This window comes from Crocuta crocuta, unplaced genomic scaffold (assembly GCF_008692635.1).
Source record: "Crocuta crocuta isolate KB4526 unplaced genomic scaffold, BGI_CrCroc_1.0 scaffold172, whole genome shotgun sequence".
Lineage (NCBI taxonomy): Eukaryota > Metazoa > Chordata > Mammalia > Carnivora > Hyaenidae > Crocuta > Crocuta crocuta.
The window spans coordinates 997,541-1,016,048 of NW_027528872.1; the positions used below are offsets into that span (position 1 = coordinate 997,541).

Here is an 18,508-nt window from a genome sequence, read left to right on the forward strand (position 1 = left end):
GAGTTTGGGCCCTACATTGGGCCCAGCGCTAAAAGCTTGGGATTCTCTCTCTCCCTCCCTGTCTTTTTCCTACTTGTTGTATGCATCTCTCTCTCTCTCTCAAAAATAAATAAACTTAAAATTTAAAAAAAGAATAAATGGTTAATGACAAGTGTTTCTTCCTGTCTGCATCATAACTCCCAATATCTAGTGGTTAAGTAGACTGTGGCTTCCATCAGAGGGCGCCTTCCCCCTTTTAAAACAGGACTCACCTTAATTTCCTTTAGACCCCACTATATCATAAATGGAGCTAATAAACCTGGATTTAGTTGAGTAGCTTAGTATGGTCTCTTGTTCACCAATGTAATCTATAACTCTTGTTCAGGTTCTTGATTCTTTCTGTTTACAAATTACTGTTGGTTTGTTCCCTCCCTGGGTTTTGAGATCAGTTATAAAGATATTTTCAGATATTTGATATCCCACCCACCCTAACTCTCTTTGGTCTATTTCTCCTTATATGCTCAACTGTTTCATCATCACTGGTATCATCATGATGATGATCATCATCCATTTCCATGTTTTGTTTTATGAGCCGCGGTTGTAAGCCTTGTCCATGTCCTATAACATCAAGCTAAAGGTGTGAGTATACAATTCATTGACCCCAGTGTAAGAAAGGATGGAACCACTCACCCAGGAATAAAGGTGAGTGTCTTGTGCAAAATGTAGCTATTAGCTTAAAAACATTAACTTTATTAGTAATAGTATGAATAATTAGCAGTATCAACAGGATGAATGACAAGTAGGACAGATGAAGGCATAGAAAGAGCAAAATCTTATGTTGGGTGAAGGAGAAAAATCTAAGGTCTCAGACTCTCTCATCCCCTTGTTCATTTACCCTGGCACATGAGTGATCGTGAAGCTCTTGGTGAGCATTTTCAAAATGTCTCAGCCTGTTTCCTTCTTCTTTTTTTTCCCCCCAGCCTGTTTCCTTCTAAGCATGAACAAATAACAGTGACAGCTAAATCTAGTAGGAAGCAGTGAAGAACCAAGCTAAGCATGTTGTCTCTTTCAGGACAGGTTGGGTCTACCCTTAGTAGATAAGAATCAGGGCTTTTGTGAACATGGTAGGTGCAGGGCCCTGGAGGAGCTTTACTGGTTTAGAAACAATTCTCACTCTCCTAATTGCCTCCCGAGGATGGCTGCAGAAAGCAAAGTGGAGGTCCTGCTGAGCTCCTCAGGTTGCTTCAAGTGACTTTGGAGCTACAATAAAATAACAAATATGTTATAAACAGCATCAGCTTTACGGGGAACTGCACATACAGAGCAAAGAAGGAGGTGGAAGTGTCTGATTTAAGCCTTTTATTTCCAACATCCCCTGACTACCTAGTTCTTAATGAGGGGAGGAGATGGGTCTTTGGAAATGCGTTAGATTGAGTATTTATAGGAACCCAGATGCACCAGTTGTCTCCCTTATGTATTACTGCCCTGATTCTTCAGTGCACAAGATGAATAATTTACCAAAAAGCACATGTAAGTATCTCTTTATTATTCATTATAATGAACTGAGACAGGAGTAATTCTCCACTCTGCTGGAATCCCCCAGGGCTTAACTTAACCAGACTCTGCTTGCTTTCCCACAGTTAATTTGAGTGGAAGAAACCTCTTCTCTTGGACATGTGGCCTATCTAGCTAGGACTTGTGCTAGGTGACGGGTGCGACAGGAGGAGGGTGGGGCACCCGAGACCTCTGATGGCAAGGACAGTGTAAGGTCAGGTTTCAAGGGCAGATCGGTTGGGTGCCCAGGAAATGAAGTGTTTCAAATGACTTGTCAAAGAATAACTGGAATCGGTAGTCAATGTGTGCTCAGAAAGTGCATAATTATTTTCAATATTCCCTTGAATAGAACACAAGTAAGAAGGCACACCCATTGGCTGAAAAACATAAAGTAAATGAATTATATATGTTTTCAACCAACCTAGAGATTTATTCTTTTTTCCCTTTTTTATCCTTCTTCCTCTTTAATTCTTTTCTCCCTCTTTTCCCCTCTATCTTTTTCTTTCTCTCTCCATTTATTTATTTAAAACCCATAATTAGGAAACTCAGCCTTACCACATTACAAGGAATAATCGGGTTTCATGGCATACCTTTTCAAATTCTCTAAGTAACAAGTGTCCATGAGAAGATTCTCCTCTATACAGAGTTCTATAAGCTCAGCCTGGCTTCATGGTTTGCACAAGTGTTTGGAATACTATGCATACAGATTTCTGCCCTTTACTTAAAACAGGAGTCAAATAGGGGAAGGCCAGAGAAATTCAGGATGCTTTCAGATAAGACTTCCTATTCTTTTGGTTCCCTCTGAGAATCCAGAGAGTCCCACTAATGAAGAATACCCTCTCCATCTCAGACTGGCAACCTGTGGCACAGAACTCTAAGTGATATAAATTAAAAGCAGCAACTCTCTGGGCCTGTACTGGAAATCTTTGCAAAAATTAACCCTGTGACATTATGCCCCCAGGGAGTAGCTCTCTCTGGGTATCTCATGGCCCAAGGAAAGTTTGCTTGCCTTCTATTTTATTTTTTAAGGGAAATTCGTTCTCATAATCTATACAAAATAAGCCACTATTCCAGAAAAGATGATTGGCTTATTAAAAATATATGATATATATTTTTTTAAACAGGCAGAGTTGACATTCTACAGAAGTGCTTGTAAGAATGGAGAAGCCCTGGAAAAAGTATCACTTCCCATTCCTACTCCTCCATCTGTCCCTGCCCATCTGTCTGTTTAATGAGGGGTTTATTTTTAAAATCTCAAATAAGGTTTTGTTCAGATGTGTAGTCTGTTTAGCATGACACAAGATGAATCAAACAAACTTATTGGCCTCCTGGTTGGCTGTGAAGCCACAATCACTTGAACACACGCAATCTCTGCTTCCAAACTTGAGGCAGAATGGTCTATGGGCTGAGATCCAAAAAAGTGGATTCCCTACTTAATTTCCCAAACTTTATAACTGATGTATTTGTACATTGGAAAATGAGCACTAAGGGAAAGTCAAAATTACTATCATGTTTGGTGTACTATTATTCTTTAGTTTTGAGTAATGACAGAAATATAATAGCAAGCATTTACTAACTACTAGCTCTCAAAACTGTGGTAATAGTGAAAGCATCTTTTTTAAAAAATATTCATCACAATCTATGATTTTAAATGTTATTTCCATTTTATAAATTAGAAGACTAATGCTCACAAGGGACAAGGAGTTTGGTAAATTTTAGACCTGTGATAGAGTTAATATACTTATTAAAGTATTTATTCTCTTAACCAGTATATTACAGTGAAATCCTGTAGGATAGCATAAAAGCTCATCAATTTCCAGGATATTTTTTGGTTTCATAAATAAATCAGTCCTTTAGCAGTTTCTGATAAGTTTCACCTGAACCCAGAAGGGCAAGAGTTTGTTTATGCACAGTTCTGGAGGAAGAAGAATGACCTTTGAGGTTTTGCCTGTCTTTGGGATTCCGTGATCCCTTACATTATATGTGGGAAAGTATTTGCAGGGAAATCCGCGGGCCGTAATTTCTGTCTTGCTAGAGTCTTTGCTCCCACGATACTCATGCTGGGAGCCTGTGGCTGACTTGCTCCATTCTTCAAAAAGATATCAAGCTCCCCAGACTCTCTGCTTTTAATTTAAAATTTTAATTTATACTTTTCCATGGATGATACTGAGACAGACATGGCCGTGAGTAAATATGTCAGGATAATCTATTGAATGGAATTAAAATGGTGTATGCTTGGGAAACATTTTAATTTCATCTTGCTCACTTCTTTTGCCGACTATAATGAACAAATCAAGAGGCTGAGTTTTAAAGCTGTTCAGGATGTGGAGGAAGGGACAGAAGAGTTGGAGCCAGGTGGCAAATAAATAACGTGAATTGTTCTAGGTGGCTTCTCAAGGCATCCTTGACCCACCACGGGGCAGTCTCAGAAATAGTTGTCTCTGAAAAGTGGGCAGGTATGAAAGTGAACAACTTCATTCCAACTCCACTTGGAANACAGTCTCAGAAATAGCTGTCTCTGAAAGTGGGCAGGTATGAAAGTGAACAACTTCATTCCAACTCCACTTGGAATTCTGCACCAAAACGGCAAGGGACATGGGACTGGGTGACAGAAAAGAAGTAACTTTTATCATTCCTATCTTTTAAAAGACACTTTTTCTTCACCCAAGGGCTCTTAGCTTCTGAAATGGCTTTGCCTTATGCTATAGCACTACCTCTTAAGATAAAGTTGCAAGGAAAAAAGTGAATAAAGAAGGCATCCCAGAGCCATACTGTGATTCTGACTAGGAGATGACCATTCACTGATGACTTGCTCAGTGCCCAGTTCTGGAGAGAGCCCCTTTGTCCTTCACCTATCCTAAGATGCATCCTTACTACTGTCTAAAAAAACTACTTCACCAGCTAATGGTGTCTCCTTGGGATGGAAGTGAGGCCTTTCAAATAATTTTCACTTTTCCTTAGTGTCCAGCAGCATCTATGTAGTCGATGTCTCTTAAAAGAGTTGAATGCATTGCCCCGAAGTTCCTCACCTGAAATGATCCATTCAGCTGTGATCTTGCCCCCATTACCCTACCACTCTCCTGTCCTGCAGCATGTCTTAGTCTGCTCTGAGATCTGGTCTTCTGAACCAACTTGGCCTATTTACACAGTTAGGCTGCCCAAGACAAGGACACCCCTAGCTGAGCTACTGGGGGCCTGCGGGCCAACTGAATTCTCTTGCAGGTGTGCATGGTTGTATTGATTGATCTCTCAATTATGTATTTTTGGAAATACAGCATTTTTCTAACCACTAGTCATCAATCTAGAAACTAGCCCATCAAAGACTGTGTCAACACGCTGTGGACAAGGCCTGATAAAAATACAAAGTTGGAGTTGTCCCAGTGGCTTTAGCTGAGAAAATAAACCTTAGAGGGAAATGAAATCCTGTTGTAGAACTCTACATCGGTCAAATACAAAATACTTCTGAAGAGTGAGAAATTTTCAGAAAAAAAAGGAAAATCTTACTAGAAGTGAAAGAATCTAGGAGTAAAATGTAAAAGCACTGGAATTATTTGCTAAGTAATGCTAAAAATGTAAATCTCATGTTATTTCTGATCTATTAGCCAACAGAATAACCAGTCTTGAAACAACGCTAAAGCAAACACCATTCTTTACTTTCCCCCCTCAATTTATTTATTTTGAGAGAGAGAGGGAGAGAGAATGAGCAGAGGAGGGGCAGAGTGAGAGGGAGAAAAAGGATCCCAAGCAATCTCTGCACTGTCAGTGCAGAACCCAGCTTGGGGCTTGAACTCACGAAACCCGAGATTGTGACCTGAGCCAAAACCAAGAGTCAGACACTTAACCAACTGAGCCACTCAGGTGCCCCAAACATCATTCTTTATAGATTTGAAAATACAGAAAGAAAGGTTTCATAATGCCTTGGAATATGATAAATAAATGGATTCAGGATCACTTTGTTAAATTAGCACACACTCTGAGTTAATAGAGGTTGAATTATAGTTTTCTAAATAAAGCAACAGAGTTCTTTGACAGTAGTAATAGAATCTCTGTTTAAAGAATGTTTACTATTTGCCAGGTACAATTCTGACTCTCATTCAGACATTACTTCATCCAGGCTCATAATAATATTGAATAATGCTGTGAAGTAAATATGTTCATCCTACTTCACAGATGGGAAAATGAGGTAGTGAGTGGTAGAAAATAGAAACCATCATTCAGTAGCCTCCTTGATTTCCCATGACCAGATCCACAAACATACCTGTTTCCATTATTTTTTCTTTTCTGAGGAGTCATGGGTTCTAGATCCGTAGGTTTTCACCTTTACATTAACATCAATGAGATATCCCCTTTCTCTTCAGCCATCAGTTACCCCCATTCAGTAAGATCAGTCTTATCAGTAGATACTTATATATTGCAATGTAAGAAGGTCCTTGTCTTATTCATAGTTGCATCCCTAGTATGTAAACTTGGGCTGCTCAAAGTGTGGTCCCCAGAATATCAGCATAATTACATAACTTGTTAGGAATGCAGAACGTTGGTCCCCACCCAGACCTGGTGAATTCATGAGATGCACAGGTAATTTGTAGGCGTATAAAAGTTTGAACAGTCCTAGGACCAAGTAGGTGTTCCGTAAATATTTATAAAATGAATGAATAAGTTCCCAAATATATATAGTCCTGAAAGAGAGAAACTAACAAATTAAAACAAAAAAAAAATTCTCAGGAGACCCTCATGCCCTTGTTGGCTTTGTTTCTTTTTCTACCTTTGCTGACAGTATTCTTGAAAAGATTGGCTGCAGATATTGTCATCAACATGTCACTGGCCATTCGTGACTTACTCCCTTCTTCATTCGGGCTCCCTCACCCCTTCCTTAGGCTATGGACCCTCTTGTCACATGATTCTTCTCTCATGTCTATAGGTATACAGTAGTCATTTTGCTTCTTGTCCTGCTACAGTTCATTCTTCAATTGAAGTCCAGAATTTCCTTATTTAAAAAAAAGGTATCATTTAGATTATGGCATGCCTCCACTTAAACCTCTTCAGGGATTCCCCATGATAGCTAGAATATAATACAGACTTTTAAAGTAGAGATGTATACCTCGCAGTCCCATGGAATCTACCAATTTTCCCATCTGCTTTGCTTGGGCCACTGTAGCATCCATTCTCTTCCTTACCTGAGTCAATCTTTTTCTCAAGGTCTGCACATCTGCCCTGTCCTCCACCTAAAATGCTCTCTGTAGCCAGCCCATGTACCTGGTGTTCTCAGTTTTCAAAATTAAGTTAATTTTCACTTGTTCAGAAAGGCCCATCTGTAGACTGTGTATCTGAGCAGGTCTTCCCAGGCTGTCCCCTGTACTTGACTGTCCCAACAATCATCCCAGTTCAATTTGTATCAAGTATACAAGTGATCTCGCAGATTGTTGATTGCATGTTTCTCCCACCATCTGAAAATACCATGAGGACAGAGACAAGGTCCAGTAGAGTATCTGACACTTAGTAGGTACTTAATAAATATTTAATAAATATTTATAAATGGGTGAATTTCTACTTTTTATTATATCCATTAAGATGAAGGGTATCTTTTTAATGTTCTTGTATTCTATCATTCACCTAAGATCATAAAAATCCTGAAGGCAGGCCCTGGTCTCTTTTGATGGTTTTGGCTGCCATTTTTACTTTGGTCTTGCTTCTGTCTCCTTGGGAAACCAATATACTTATCTTCTCGACACACTGTGAATTTACAGAATGACGAAGTCTCGGAAGAAGCCAGCTTAATATTCTATTGTTTCGTTCAGAGAGCTTTCTACTGACCCTTTCTTTTCACAATTATGTTTAGCTACCCTATGCTTTACCTTCTGTTACCATGATAGGAATTCTCCTCCTCTCTCCTCCCACAGCCATGCAGTTTAACCCTCTTTTGTGATTGTAAGCAATTTCACCTCTTTGCAGAGTCATCTTTCCACATAAATCACTCCCTTCATTTTCCTTCCTTCTATCAGATGCTCTGTTCTGAACTGCCTTATGCCTGACTGCCTCACTTGGGTAGGGAGGTGTGTGAAGTTGCTCTCTGCATTCCAGTAGAGCCCTCACTGTGCTGGTGGGGAAGGGAAGTTCCTCTTGCTCGCTTCGGGACACAATGAGCACTGTTCTGATGGACTCATATATCATCGGTCATGGCTGAAACCACAACACATCATCATCTTGCAGCTGATTTTCTGCTTCAGGTGACACCATTTTCAGGAGACCCCACACCTTCCTTAGTTTGGTTTCAAATGCTCTGTCTTCTCAAGGTCCCCATCCTACATGCATTTGTATGCTTTCTCCTCTTCTCTCGATGACACTCCTCCTCACTTACACACATGCACACAAACTGACACATGCACCCTTTCTGTATATTAATGTAACTCCCCAACTCTAGCCACTGTTAGTGTGGCACCTTCTTCCAATTAGAAACAATCTGCAGATGTCATGTATCTGTCAGCCTTCAAAGTCAGTCTCATGCTGGACTGACATATTTCCATACTGGACCCTCTCTAAGGAGCTCTATTCCCCCCCAAATCTTCTGCAGAAGCTCTCAATATATTCTCCACCAATACCCTATCAGCAAATATTAGTTATAGCAGAGTTATTACTCTTATTGAATTTTTGACTATCTGAATCATAAAGTTTTCCCTTACATAATTTAGGGTCCTTGTTGATGCTCTAGAGTTGGCTGTATTTGTAACTCAGGAAATAACCAAGTAGTTAAAGCTTCCCAGGAGAACAGCTTTGTGCAGTTTAGAATACCTTGGGAACTGAGCTGCAAATATTTCATTTTGGTTTGCCTCCTCTCCTCTTCTTTAAAAAAAAAATCATTTATTATTGGTCTTTGAATTCTCTAAAGCAAGCTCTTCTTCCTCCCATTTTTCAAACTGGTATTATTAATATGTTTTGATACATGTAAGGTTCTTAGCTGAAATTCAATTAACTCAATTTATGAAAAAGGACAAAGACATTCAAAACAAAGACAAAAAATTAATATCATGGGTAAATTTAAAAAGAAAATGCATATTGGGCTTTAACATTCAACTCTATCACCTTTACCAGCATTTCTTAAATTGAATACTCTCTAGAAGGCCATTTTAAAGGCAGGGGGCACGGGTGGACAGAGACAAGATTTCAGGGTTTCCCAGTAGTAACATTACTCTAAAAAAATAATTTATGTATAAAATCATAAAACTAGGTATAAATCCCTTAACCTTTGTACACTTAAATGACTCCAAAATCCAAAATTATAAATCATACACATAGATAACCACTAAAATTAACAACATTAATTTAATGGAGCAGATGAAAGTTTATTAGAATTAATTTCCAAGTTGCAGTGTGAATATGGTCTTGGATGCTGCCACAGCATCACTTTTAACTTTACTATGTGGCATATGACAACAGAGTTCTCTCTCCACATGGCTTCATTCCAACTTTTGAGAACCTTCGCTACTATAGTGGACCCTGGCATTCATTCAGCTTTCCTTGGCAGAAGTGTACTGCTGAACCACCTTTGTATTTTCTCATTAGCCTGAAACAACAGAAGATACACTCTTTGATGCCATTGTAATAATAGACACAAATTTGAACATTTAAATATAATTGTAGTCATAAAACATCCAGAATATGTGTATATTATATTTTTCCAGAGTATGTTACAAATGAGAACACTAAGTTAAAAGATACATAAATAAAAACCCCATGGGGTGGATGTGAGTGTTTGTGTGTGTGTGTGTGTGTGTGTGTCTGTGTATAACTTACAGAGTCACACAATATCTCCAAGGATGTCTACTTCATCTTATGCAAGTTCTGTGTGTGTGTGTGTGTGTGTGTGTGTGTGTGTGATTGAGCTATAACTGACACATAACATTTTTATGTTTGAAGTGTACAACATGTTGATTTGATAAATTTGTGTATTGCAAATGACTACCACCCAGCAAAAGCTAACACCACCATCGCGATGATCACACGATTAGCTTGTCTTATTTGTGGTGAGAAGATTGAAGATCTACTCTCACTGCAACAAATCATTATTTATAATCTTTGTGGGCTTTTTGAAAATTTTTCCTTTTTTCAATGTTTAGATTTTAGAGAGAAAGAAAGAGAGACAGAGCATGAGTGGGGGAAGGTCAAGGAAAGAGGGAGACACAGAAAGTGAAACAGGCTCCAGGCTCTGAGCTATCAGCACAGAGCTGAATGCAGGCCTCGAACTCAAGAACCACAAGATCATGGACTGAGCTGAAGTCAGATGCTCAACTGACTGAACCACCCAGGTGCCCCTATAATCTTTGTGGGGCTTTTTGATAATTAGTTTGAAAAACATTGTCTTACTCCTTTTAATCATTATAAATATGTACTGTTCACCTATACTACATGCCAGATCCACTGTGGGAGGTTTAGGTATTTTAAAATGAAGACCACTAACATGGTCCTTATCCATATGGTATTTACAACCCCCCAAAAATAAGTGTGTAAATAATTAGATCCAGTGTTGTACATTCTATGAAGAAGTCCAGGATCTTCTCTCTTAACATTGAATTACAAAGAGAGTGGAAGTTTAAAATGATGAGTCTGTTAGAGGTTATTCACTCTATTCACTACATTCTAGTCATTAAAGTAGAGAAGCATGCAATGTATTTTAAGTTTTATCCCAATAACAAGGGTGGATAGATAAAGACATTTTCTGGTTAACTTCAGTTTCTCAAAATGTCAGTTTTTAATTTTTTGAATGCTAACATCTACAGAGTTACCCATACAAGAGAGGCACTGTTTGTGAGGCTGGTTCAAAATACTTGTTCTTATTAATTAATTAACTAATTAATTAAATACTCATTCTCTAGTCATCCATGTTATCTAAATACTCCTACAGCTATCTGTGTATGTAATTGAGATGGGACTTTTATTTTTAAGTACACATGATTTTCACACGTGCACAGTACTGCATTCAGATTTAAGGTTGTAAAAACTTCAGCATCTAGCATGCAAGCCCCAGAGGGCGTTATTGACTCCTCTGTATCAAATATGCTCTCAGTCCCCCTGGCACTCACCATTCGTTAACCTGCTTTGCATTTGCCACTTGCCATCCTCTGAAACTAACATGTTTATTCACTTATATGCTTTCTTTGTCTCACTGGACATAGCCTCAAGGAACATGACCTTTGCCTGTTTGCCAGCTAGCATTCTCAGCTCCTGGAACATTGTCTAGTGTACCTTAGATAATTATTAAATATCTGTTATGTGAATCATGGTGGGTTTTTATTTTGTATTTTCAGAGGCAAAATATAAAAACAAAAGCAAACCTAAAGAACACAAACGAAAACCTTAAAGCTGGCTAATTTCACTTTTCAGAAAGATTTTATTTTGATTGAATTTCAACTTGTCTCTTGTCTGTTTTCTTAAAGGCGGTGGTTGTCAAAGAGAAGTCCCCAGACCAGCAGCATGAGCCTCATCTGGGAACTTGAAAATGCAGATTCTCAGCCCCACTTCCAACCCACTGAATCAGAAGCACTTGGTAGTTGGGCTCAGCAATCTGTATTTTATTTTATTTTTTTAAAAATATTTTTTATTTATTTCTAGGAGAGAGAGAGAGACAGCGTGAGCAAGGGAGGGTCAGAGAGAGAGGGAGTCACAGACTGAAACAGGCTCCAGGCTCCAAGCTGGCAGTCAGCACAGAGCCCGACGCAGGGCTCAAACCCACGAACCGCGATCATGACCTAAGCGAAAGTCGGATGCTTAACCGACTAAGCCACCCAGGCGCCCCAGCAATCTGTATTTTAAAGAGTTCTCAGAGTGAATCTGATGCACAGTAAAGTTTGAGAACCACTTCTTGAAAGCATGGATTTCCTCTATCTGCACTTCTTCCTTAATAAGAAAACAAAATGACCCTGCATCTTAACCTCATGACCCATATTTAGTGGAATTGGAAATGACAACTTTGCCTGTAAGGTTCCTTTCTTCCAATAGCTTTTGGCATTTCTTTGCCCTTTCTGAGTATTTCCACTCTTCACAAATAGCTAGAGGTGGTTTAAGGATGTACAAAAGTCATTTCCAAACATCTTTCTTGTTCTCCCAAGCTATTTTATCTCTTATGAGAAAATTAAATGCTAAAATTAAAAACTGAATACCATAAATTTGTGGGAAACTGGATAATGCCAAACATCTCCTCCTGGCCTTATTACTTTGATTCTTGAGCCACAAGCACTTTCTTTTTGAGGCGAAGCCAACAGCCCTTAAGTGCAGGAATTCTTCACCATGCTGGATAGGTGTAAATCCTCTACTCTGGTTGTACCAACTGTTCAGAGTATTGAAGCTCTCTGCATCTCAGTTTCGTGATCTGTAAAGAATGATAATAAGAGACCATGTATCAAAGGGTAGTTATGAGGCTAAGATGATTTAATATATGGAAAGTTCTTAAACTGTGCTAGGCACCAATAAGCACTATGTAATTTTGGACGTTATCATTGAGTTGTAATGAATTCTATCTTATCAAGAACCACTAGATAGGATTTGCTTAAGGGTAAGAATTTTAGAGACCTAAAAGAGGTTTCAAGAAATTAGAAAGTTATCATTCATGTCTCTTGATTTTCCTCTTGCATGCCCTTATTTAACATAAAAAACTCTCCTCCCTGTGCTTCCTGTTAATGAGAGTCCAACACAGCCATAAACAGCAGGGAAGGAGCCAGGTTTGGAAGAACACTTAAGCATGTTTTTAAAAAAGGTATTCTCTGAACTCTTCTTCCTGCTGATACCTGTTATGCTTCCTTCTTTCCCCTCAACCAACATCACCATTCTCACAAGGATCTTTATCATTCTTCGGTTCTAAGACTGTATAGACTCAATGAATCAGCTCTGCCCCATTTGAAGAGATAGATTTATATAGTTATTCCATTCTATTTGTCCCTGCCTACTAATGAGGCTCATGTTTGACTGCAGGTAAATTGGGCTGTGGACATCTGCCTGGGGTACATCTACCAAAGGAGTGCATGAGACTTTCCAAAGGCTGTGTGGCAGGGCACTGAGAGTATGTTTTGCCCCTGGAGGATAGATTTGGACTGACCTGTTTCAAAGTCAGTCCCTGTAAGACCTTGGTAACTTGTACCGGTTCCATGCACTTAAGAGGATACATTCAGGATCTCAGATTTCTTAAATCAATCTGCCTAAGAAAATAACTGAGATTGAATTGTAATTCTAATGATTCTTTCTGGATGTTCCCCTTTTATAAATTGCCCAGGAAAGAATTTACCTTTATTTGTCACCACCATCCAACTATTACCAAGAACAAAACAAAACAAAACAAAAAAAACCACTCTTGAAAGAGAACCTACCAAAGTAAAGCTTAGATGTAATGAAGGCAAAGGGCAAAGGTATCATGGCAAAGAAGATACCTTGTCTATCTTAGAATCAAAGAAAGAGACATTTTCTGGTAGAGAACAATATGATTTGGCATATTAAAATAAACAGCATTCAATTTTACCCACCCTTCTGTCTGTATTAGTTTAAAGAAGTTCCTTCTAAGTAAAAGAGAAACATATCTTTAATAGTCATTTGATAAGGCCTGGTAAAATGTTAACAATATATGGTCCAGATTATGAAATTGAATGAATTTAATACCGAGTTACAAAGCCCTTTGCAAGTCAGGTATTTTTCAATTCATTGCTTTAAAAGAAACTGAAAGAGGAACTAATTGAATTGTCAGCTGTGAGATCATTAAAATAATTTTTGAAGCTATATTTCTGTGTGATTTTTGGCACATATCTTGGAAGAGGTTCAAAGAATTGAGTGGCACTGCTATACAAGACTCTCCATCGCTTATGTGAACTAGGTTTCTCTCAAACAAAAATAGAAATTGAATCAGGCCTGAACTCTATCCTATTCTAGCAGTAAGGATATTTATTCAAGATATCATTTTATTTTTATTTTTATTTTTTTCAGTTTATTCTGAGAGAGAGGGAGGGAAAGCAGGGGAGCAGGGGTGGGGCAGAGGGAGAGGGAGAGAGAGAATCCCAAGCAGTTTCCAGGCTGACAGCATGGAGCCTAATGCAGGGCTCAAACTCATTAACCATGAAATCATGACCTGAGTTGAATTCAAGACTCAGACACTTAACTTACTGAGCCACCCATGCTTCCCTCAAAGTAATTTAAAAAACCCCATCTACCTCATTAAGTACTATATTTCCAGTAAAAGTTTACTTTTTATGTTTAATTATTACTTAATGAAGCAAATAATATATTTACATTGTTTTATCAATATTGTCTTTGTAATAGCTCATTCTGAAAGAAAATAGCATTACTCAGAGCTTTATGATCATAGAACATAAAAGAAATTTCAATTTCCATCTTTCTCTATATATTTGCAAATAAAGAGGGTAGCTGATCAATAAAAGGTTTTTAAGTATGAAAGATTACATCAAGACAAATCCTGCAGAAGACATTTATTGAAAACACAAGTTCAAGTTTTAAAAAGGAACGATCCATATTTTATGACTAATAAATAATTGTTTATGAATTTTGAAACTAGATAATCAAATCAATATTGCATTTAAATTTTATTGAATATATATATAATATACTAAGGAATATCGTGACATTTTAAGTTTAAAATTGTGAGTATTCTCCACAGGCAAGCAGTGCATCCTTTTAACTTAAATATTAAAAATTATATAAACTTAGGGGCACCTCCGTGGCTCAGTTGGGTGAGTTTCCAACTTTCACTAGGTCATGATATCACGGTTCATGAGTTCAAGCCCCACATCATGCTTGCTGCTGTCCGAGCTGAGCCCACTTCAGATCCTCTGTCCCTCTCTCTCTGTCCCTCCCTGACTCATGCTTTCTCAAAAATAAATTTAAGAAATAAAAAAATACATCAACTTAAAATGTTCAAGAGGTTACATAATTGACTAAAATAAAAGCAAGAATATTTGTTTGCACTTTGTCACCTGGGTTTTTGTGGTTCTGGGGACTAGAAAGTGACTGCCTTTACTCTTTCCCAATTTACCATCCACTTCCAGGCTTGCCAGTTCCTGGCACTGAACAATTAGAACTTCATTGTCAGGAGTTATTCAAATAGAGATTTGGTGTTTATGAAAACACATTTGTTATGAAGAAAGGTTTCACAGGAACCCTTATCAATCAATTGCAACTGAGAGTGAATGAATGTGTTTATTTATTTTTTTCTTTTTTTCCCCTAAGAAATGCTTTTAAAAGGGTAGAGTAAAAGGTCCATTAGGGATTTTTAGTTTGCATAAGGGAAATGGAAAGTTGCTCTAGAAGGAGAAAACCGCAGAGAGTGAAGCTAGGGTCTCAGGATATGAAGGTAACTGCAGAACTTCAATTTTTTTTTATCACTATGACACACCTGTGAAGGTGGCAAAGAGTCACTCAATGATAATTATAACAATCTAATGGTAAATGCAGTTGGGCCTCCAAAACTCAATTTGCTGACCTTAGACTTCCTTAGAAATAATTACAAAAATAGGGGCACCTCGGTAGCTCTGTCAGTTGAGCATTTGATTCTTCATTTTGGCTCAGGTCATGATCCTAGGGTCATGGGATCAAGCCCTCTGTCAGGCTCCATCCTGAGCATGGAGCCTGCTTGAGATTCTCTCTCCCTTTCCTTCTTCCTCTCTTCCCCACTTGTGCTCGCTCTCTCTTTCTCTCTCTCTCAAAAAAGAAAAAAAATATATAAAAATAGATCTATAACTACTGGTGTTCAGGGATAGCTGTGGTCAAGTTTCAAAAACAAAAAGAAAACTTCATAGGAATATGAAGTATGATTATATTTCAGGTAAAGAAATCAACAGTCTTTATTTATGTGAAAATATGTATGTAAAGAGTGAGATGCGGAAGAAGTAACAAGAGTGTTAGGAAATTAAGGACCTCACTTATTTACACGTTTAAACATGCTTATTTTATTTTTGTAGTTTAAAAAACAGCAAATAAAGAAAATTTAGAAGAGAACATTTCCTTCCTGCCATCCTGTGAAAGCATCTAATTATCACTCCACCCCTAACTCAAAGCTGCCATAACCTGCTGAATGACAGGTAGACCAGAGGTACAAAGACCTCTGTGATTGGAAGCTAGTATTACTTCCGTGTGTCCTACCTACCAAGGAGAATACTTTGCGGGACTGGGCATTTTCCCCTTTCAACAGAATCTGCCATTTTAGTACTCTAGTATTATTCTGCTCCCATAGTCATTCAGGCTGTGTCTGGCTGGCCCTGTCGCTAAGAGAAAACAGCATGTCCAAAAGTGCATGCTCTATCGTCCATTGCTAGTGTCTTTGGTGTTCTTGTCTCCTGAGCCTTGTCGGAAGGATCTCTACTTTCAGTCAAAATGGGATCAGATTTGGTGAGATGAGGCAGTGTTTTTTCTGTCTTCTCATCTGGAGGGGCTGGATTCATGTTCCTTGTGCCCAGAAGGCGAGCCTCGAATCTGTTTGCTAGGACATCTTACAGAAGCAGTGCAGCTATAATTGGACCTCCTTATTTGCCCAGATACTGCAATTCAGGCTCAGACTAGAGTGGTGAGTGGCAGGTGGGCATAGCCAGGGCCCTTGAACCACACCCTTCTTTGCAAGCCCACATTTACAAGGGATTCTCTTCTATTTTCTTTCAATAGATTGCAAAAATCCTGGAGCACATATGTAAATTTTCTTTCTGACCAGCAGGTATTATCTATTTCTTTATTAGACCTGATAGCCTGCAAGTCATACGTAGCAAAAAACAAATTCTACTTTCATTTATAGCTCCCAATTGTTAGGAAGAGTATGTGTGAGGTATGAAGAGGTAGAGATTAGTTATTTTTTTTGAGATTAGCTTTTTACCATTATGATAACCAGGGTGACATCAGCCACCTTGTTCTCTGGGTTGGGGGTAGGTAGGGGGTGGCAGCAGGAGGGAAGAGGAACTCTGATCACTTTCTTCTTCCTTCTGCTGACATCTTCAAAAGCAGCCATGACTTTCTCAAAAATTTTTGGCTTTCTAAGGTGAATTTTATCAATCCGTGTTATAAATTGTAGTTTGCAGGCTTTGGGTAGCTTAGGGGTACAAGGAGATTATCATATCAGGGAGGGCTGGTGGTAAATATGTTCAAGTTTTGTCTAACAACAAGTTAAGTATTTGCTTTGTGGATTATCTGTGACCTATTTGAAATACTGATCCATTTTCTTGCCCCTATGCCCCTGGGCCATGTCTCCCACAAGGTGGTAAATGTGCTCAAGAAATATAAACTAATTTTCATATAAGCCTGGGGGGAAAAATAAGATGGAAAGCAAATATACGGCAAAGTTCGTCACATAATATGCTCCAAACCAAACTGAAACAAATTTATATCATGGTGTCTTCAGGATAATTGAGGCCACTGTTACCCTATACTTTAGAAGTTTCATCAATAATTGATTGTTTGTTTTGTTTTGTTTTGTTTTTTTTAGTATAGGCCTGTGTTGTTTCATTTACCCCTCAGAATACAACAACCACATTTATGATGCAGTCTCTCAACACTCTCTTCTTCCCTTCCCCACCTCCCTTCCTCAATGTTTCCCTCCCCTATTCCCCTCCCCTATCCCAATGCCCTCCATCTCCATTCCACCCTCCTCACTCACAGGTGTACCATAGATGATCGAGTCACCCGAGTGGCCTGGCTAAACCGCAGCACCATCCTCTATGCTGGGAATGACAAGTGGTCCATAGACCCTCGTGTGATCATCCTGGTCAACACACCGACCCAGTACAGCATCATGATCCAGAACGTGGATGTATATGACGAGGGTCCATACACCTGCTCTGTGCAGACGGACAACCACCCGAAAACTTCCCGAGTCCACCTCATAGTGCAAGGTGAGTTACAGCTGCATTCAGAGCTTGGTGGGCCTGTCAATGATGGAAGGGAAACATTGTCTCAGTCTTTGCTTCTACTCATGTATGAAGACATGAGAAACATTTTCCACTGCAGAACCCAGAGATTGCTGGATTTCTTCCCATCTGCTGGATTCTTGACTAAGTACTGAATATCTTCACAGTCTCTCGATTGTACCTCTGGCCCTTCTGTTCTTGTTAATAAGTTGTTTGGCATGTGCTTGTTGAGCTTTAAGTTACTGAGAGCTCTGAAGTAGGGCAAGACACATTAAAAAAAAGAGGTGGCATTACTCTCTGTGCCTTTTAATTATCTTCATAGGATTATTTCATAATAAAAGGTTAACACTGATGTGACATTAGAGGACTTGTGACTGCTTTTGCATGGTTGCTGTTGCACGTTCCAGAGGGGGTTCTGGGTACTGTGGTCAAGTCCACCCCAGCCCAGTTTGTGGTCTGGGCATCCCTTTAGCCTCACAATGGAGCATATATTAAGAGGGATACTGGGGCGCCTGGGTGGCTCAGTCGGTTAAGCGTCCGACTTTGGCTCAGGTCATGATCTCACGGTTTTTGGGTTCAAGCCCCGTGTCGGTCTCTGTGCTGACAGCTCAGGGGGCTGTTTCAGATTCTGTGTCTCCCTCTCTCTCTGACCTTCCCCTGCTCGTTCTCTCTCTCTCTCTCTCTCTCTCTCTCAGAAATAAATTTTAAAAAATTATAAAAAATATAGAGACAGAGGGATACTAGTGAAAATGCTATCTCCAGGTCTATGTCAGAAATATATCTATATAATTTTTAAAAAGGGGAGGTGTTCCCTAACATTCTTTCTCATTCTCTGTTTAAAAACCTGTGTCAGTATACCCAAACATATTGTGCAATACCTTTTCATTAGAATTTTACATTGTAGGAACAAAACTAAGGCTGAGGAAATGTCAGAATCCCAGATATTAACTATTAATTATTTGGAATTAAAAACACATTCAAATAGCAACTATGAGAATTTGGGAGCCATTTTAAAACAAGGCAGCGATACAAATTAACTTATTTTGAACCGCCCCCAATTAACATCACCCCCAACCCCCACCCCACCACTGCTATGTAAA

At 38.9% G+C, this 18,508-nt stretch overlaps 1 protein-coding gene and 1 long non-coding RNA gene across 5 annotated transcripts in view; one reads left to right on the plus strand and one right to left on the minus strand.

Moving 5' to 3' along the window:
• The window catches only part of OPCML (opioid binding protein/cell adhesion molecule like), a 581,265-nt gene that overhangs the window by 247,723 nt on the left and 315,034 nt on the right, over positions 1-18,508 (plus strand). For all 4 annotated transcript variants that reach the window (XM_077756524.1, XM_077756523.1, XM_077756521.1 and 1 more), the window contains exon 2: positions 17,161-17,393. In XM_077756524.1, the coding sequence (XP_077612650.1) occupies positions 17,161-17,393 (233 nt within the window). The remainder of the gene's footprint in view (positions 1-17,160; positions 17,394-18,508) is intronic.
• LOC144225362 (uncharacterized) lies at positions 8,905-17,245 on the minus strand. Its single transcript, XR_013333276.1, has 3 exons — positions 17,159-17,245; positions 11,685-11,893; positions 8,905-9,091 (listed from the first exon to the last, which is right to left on the minus strand). It is a non-coding gene; the product is annotated as an uncharacterized LOC144225362 (long non-coding RNA).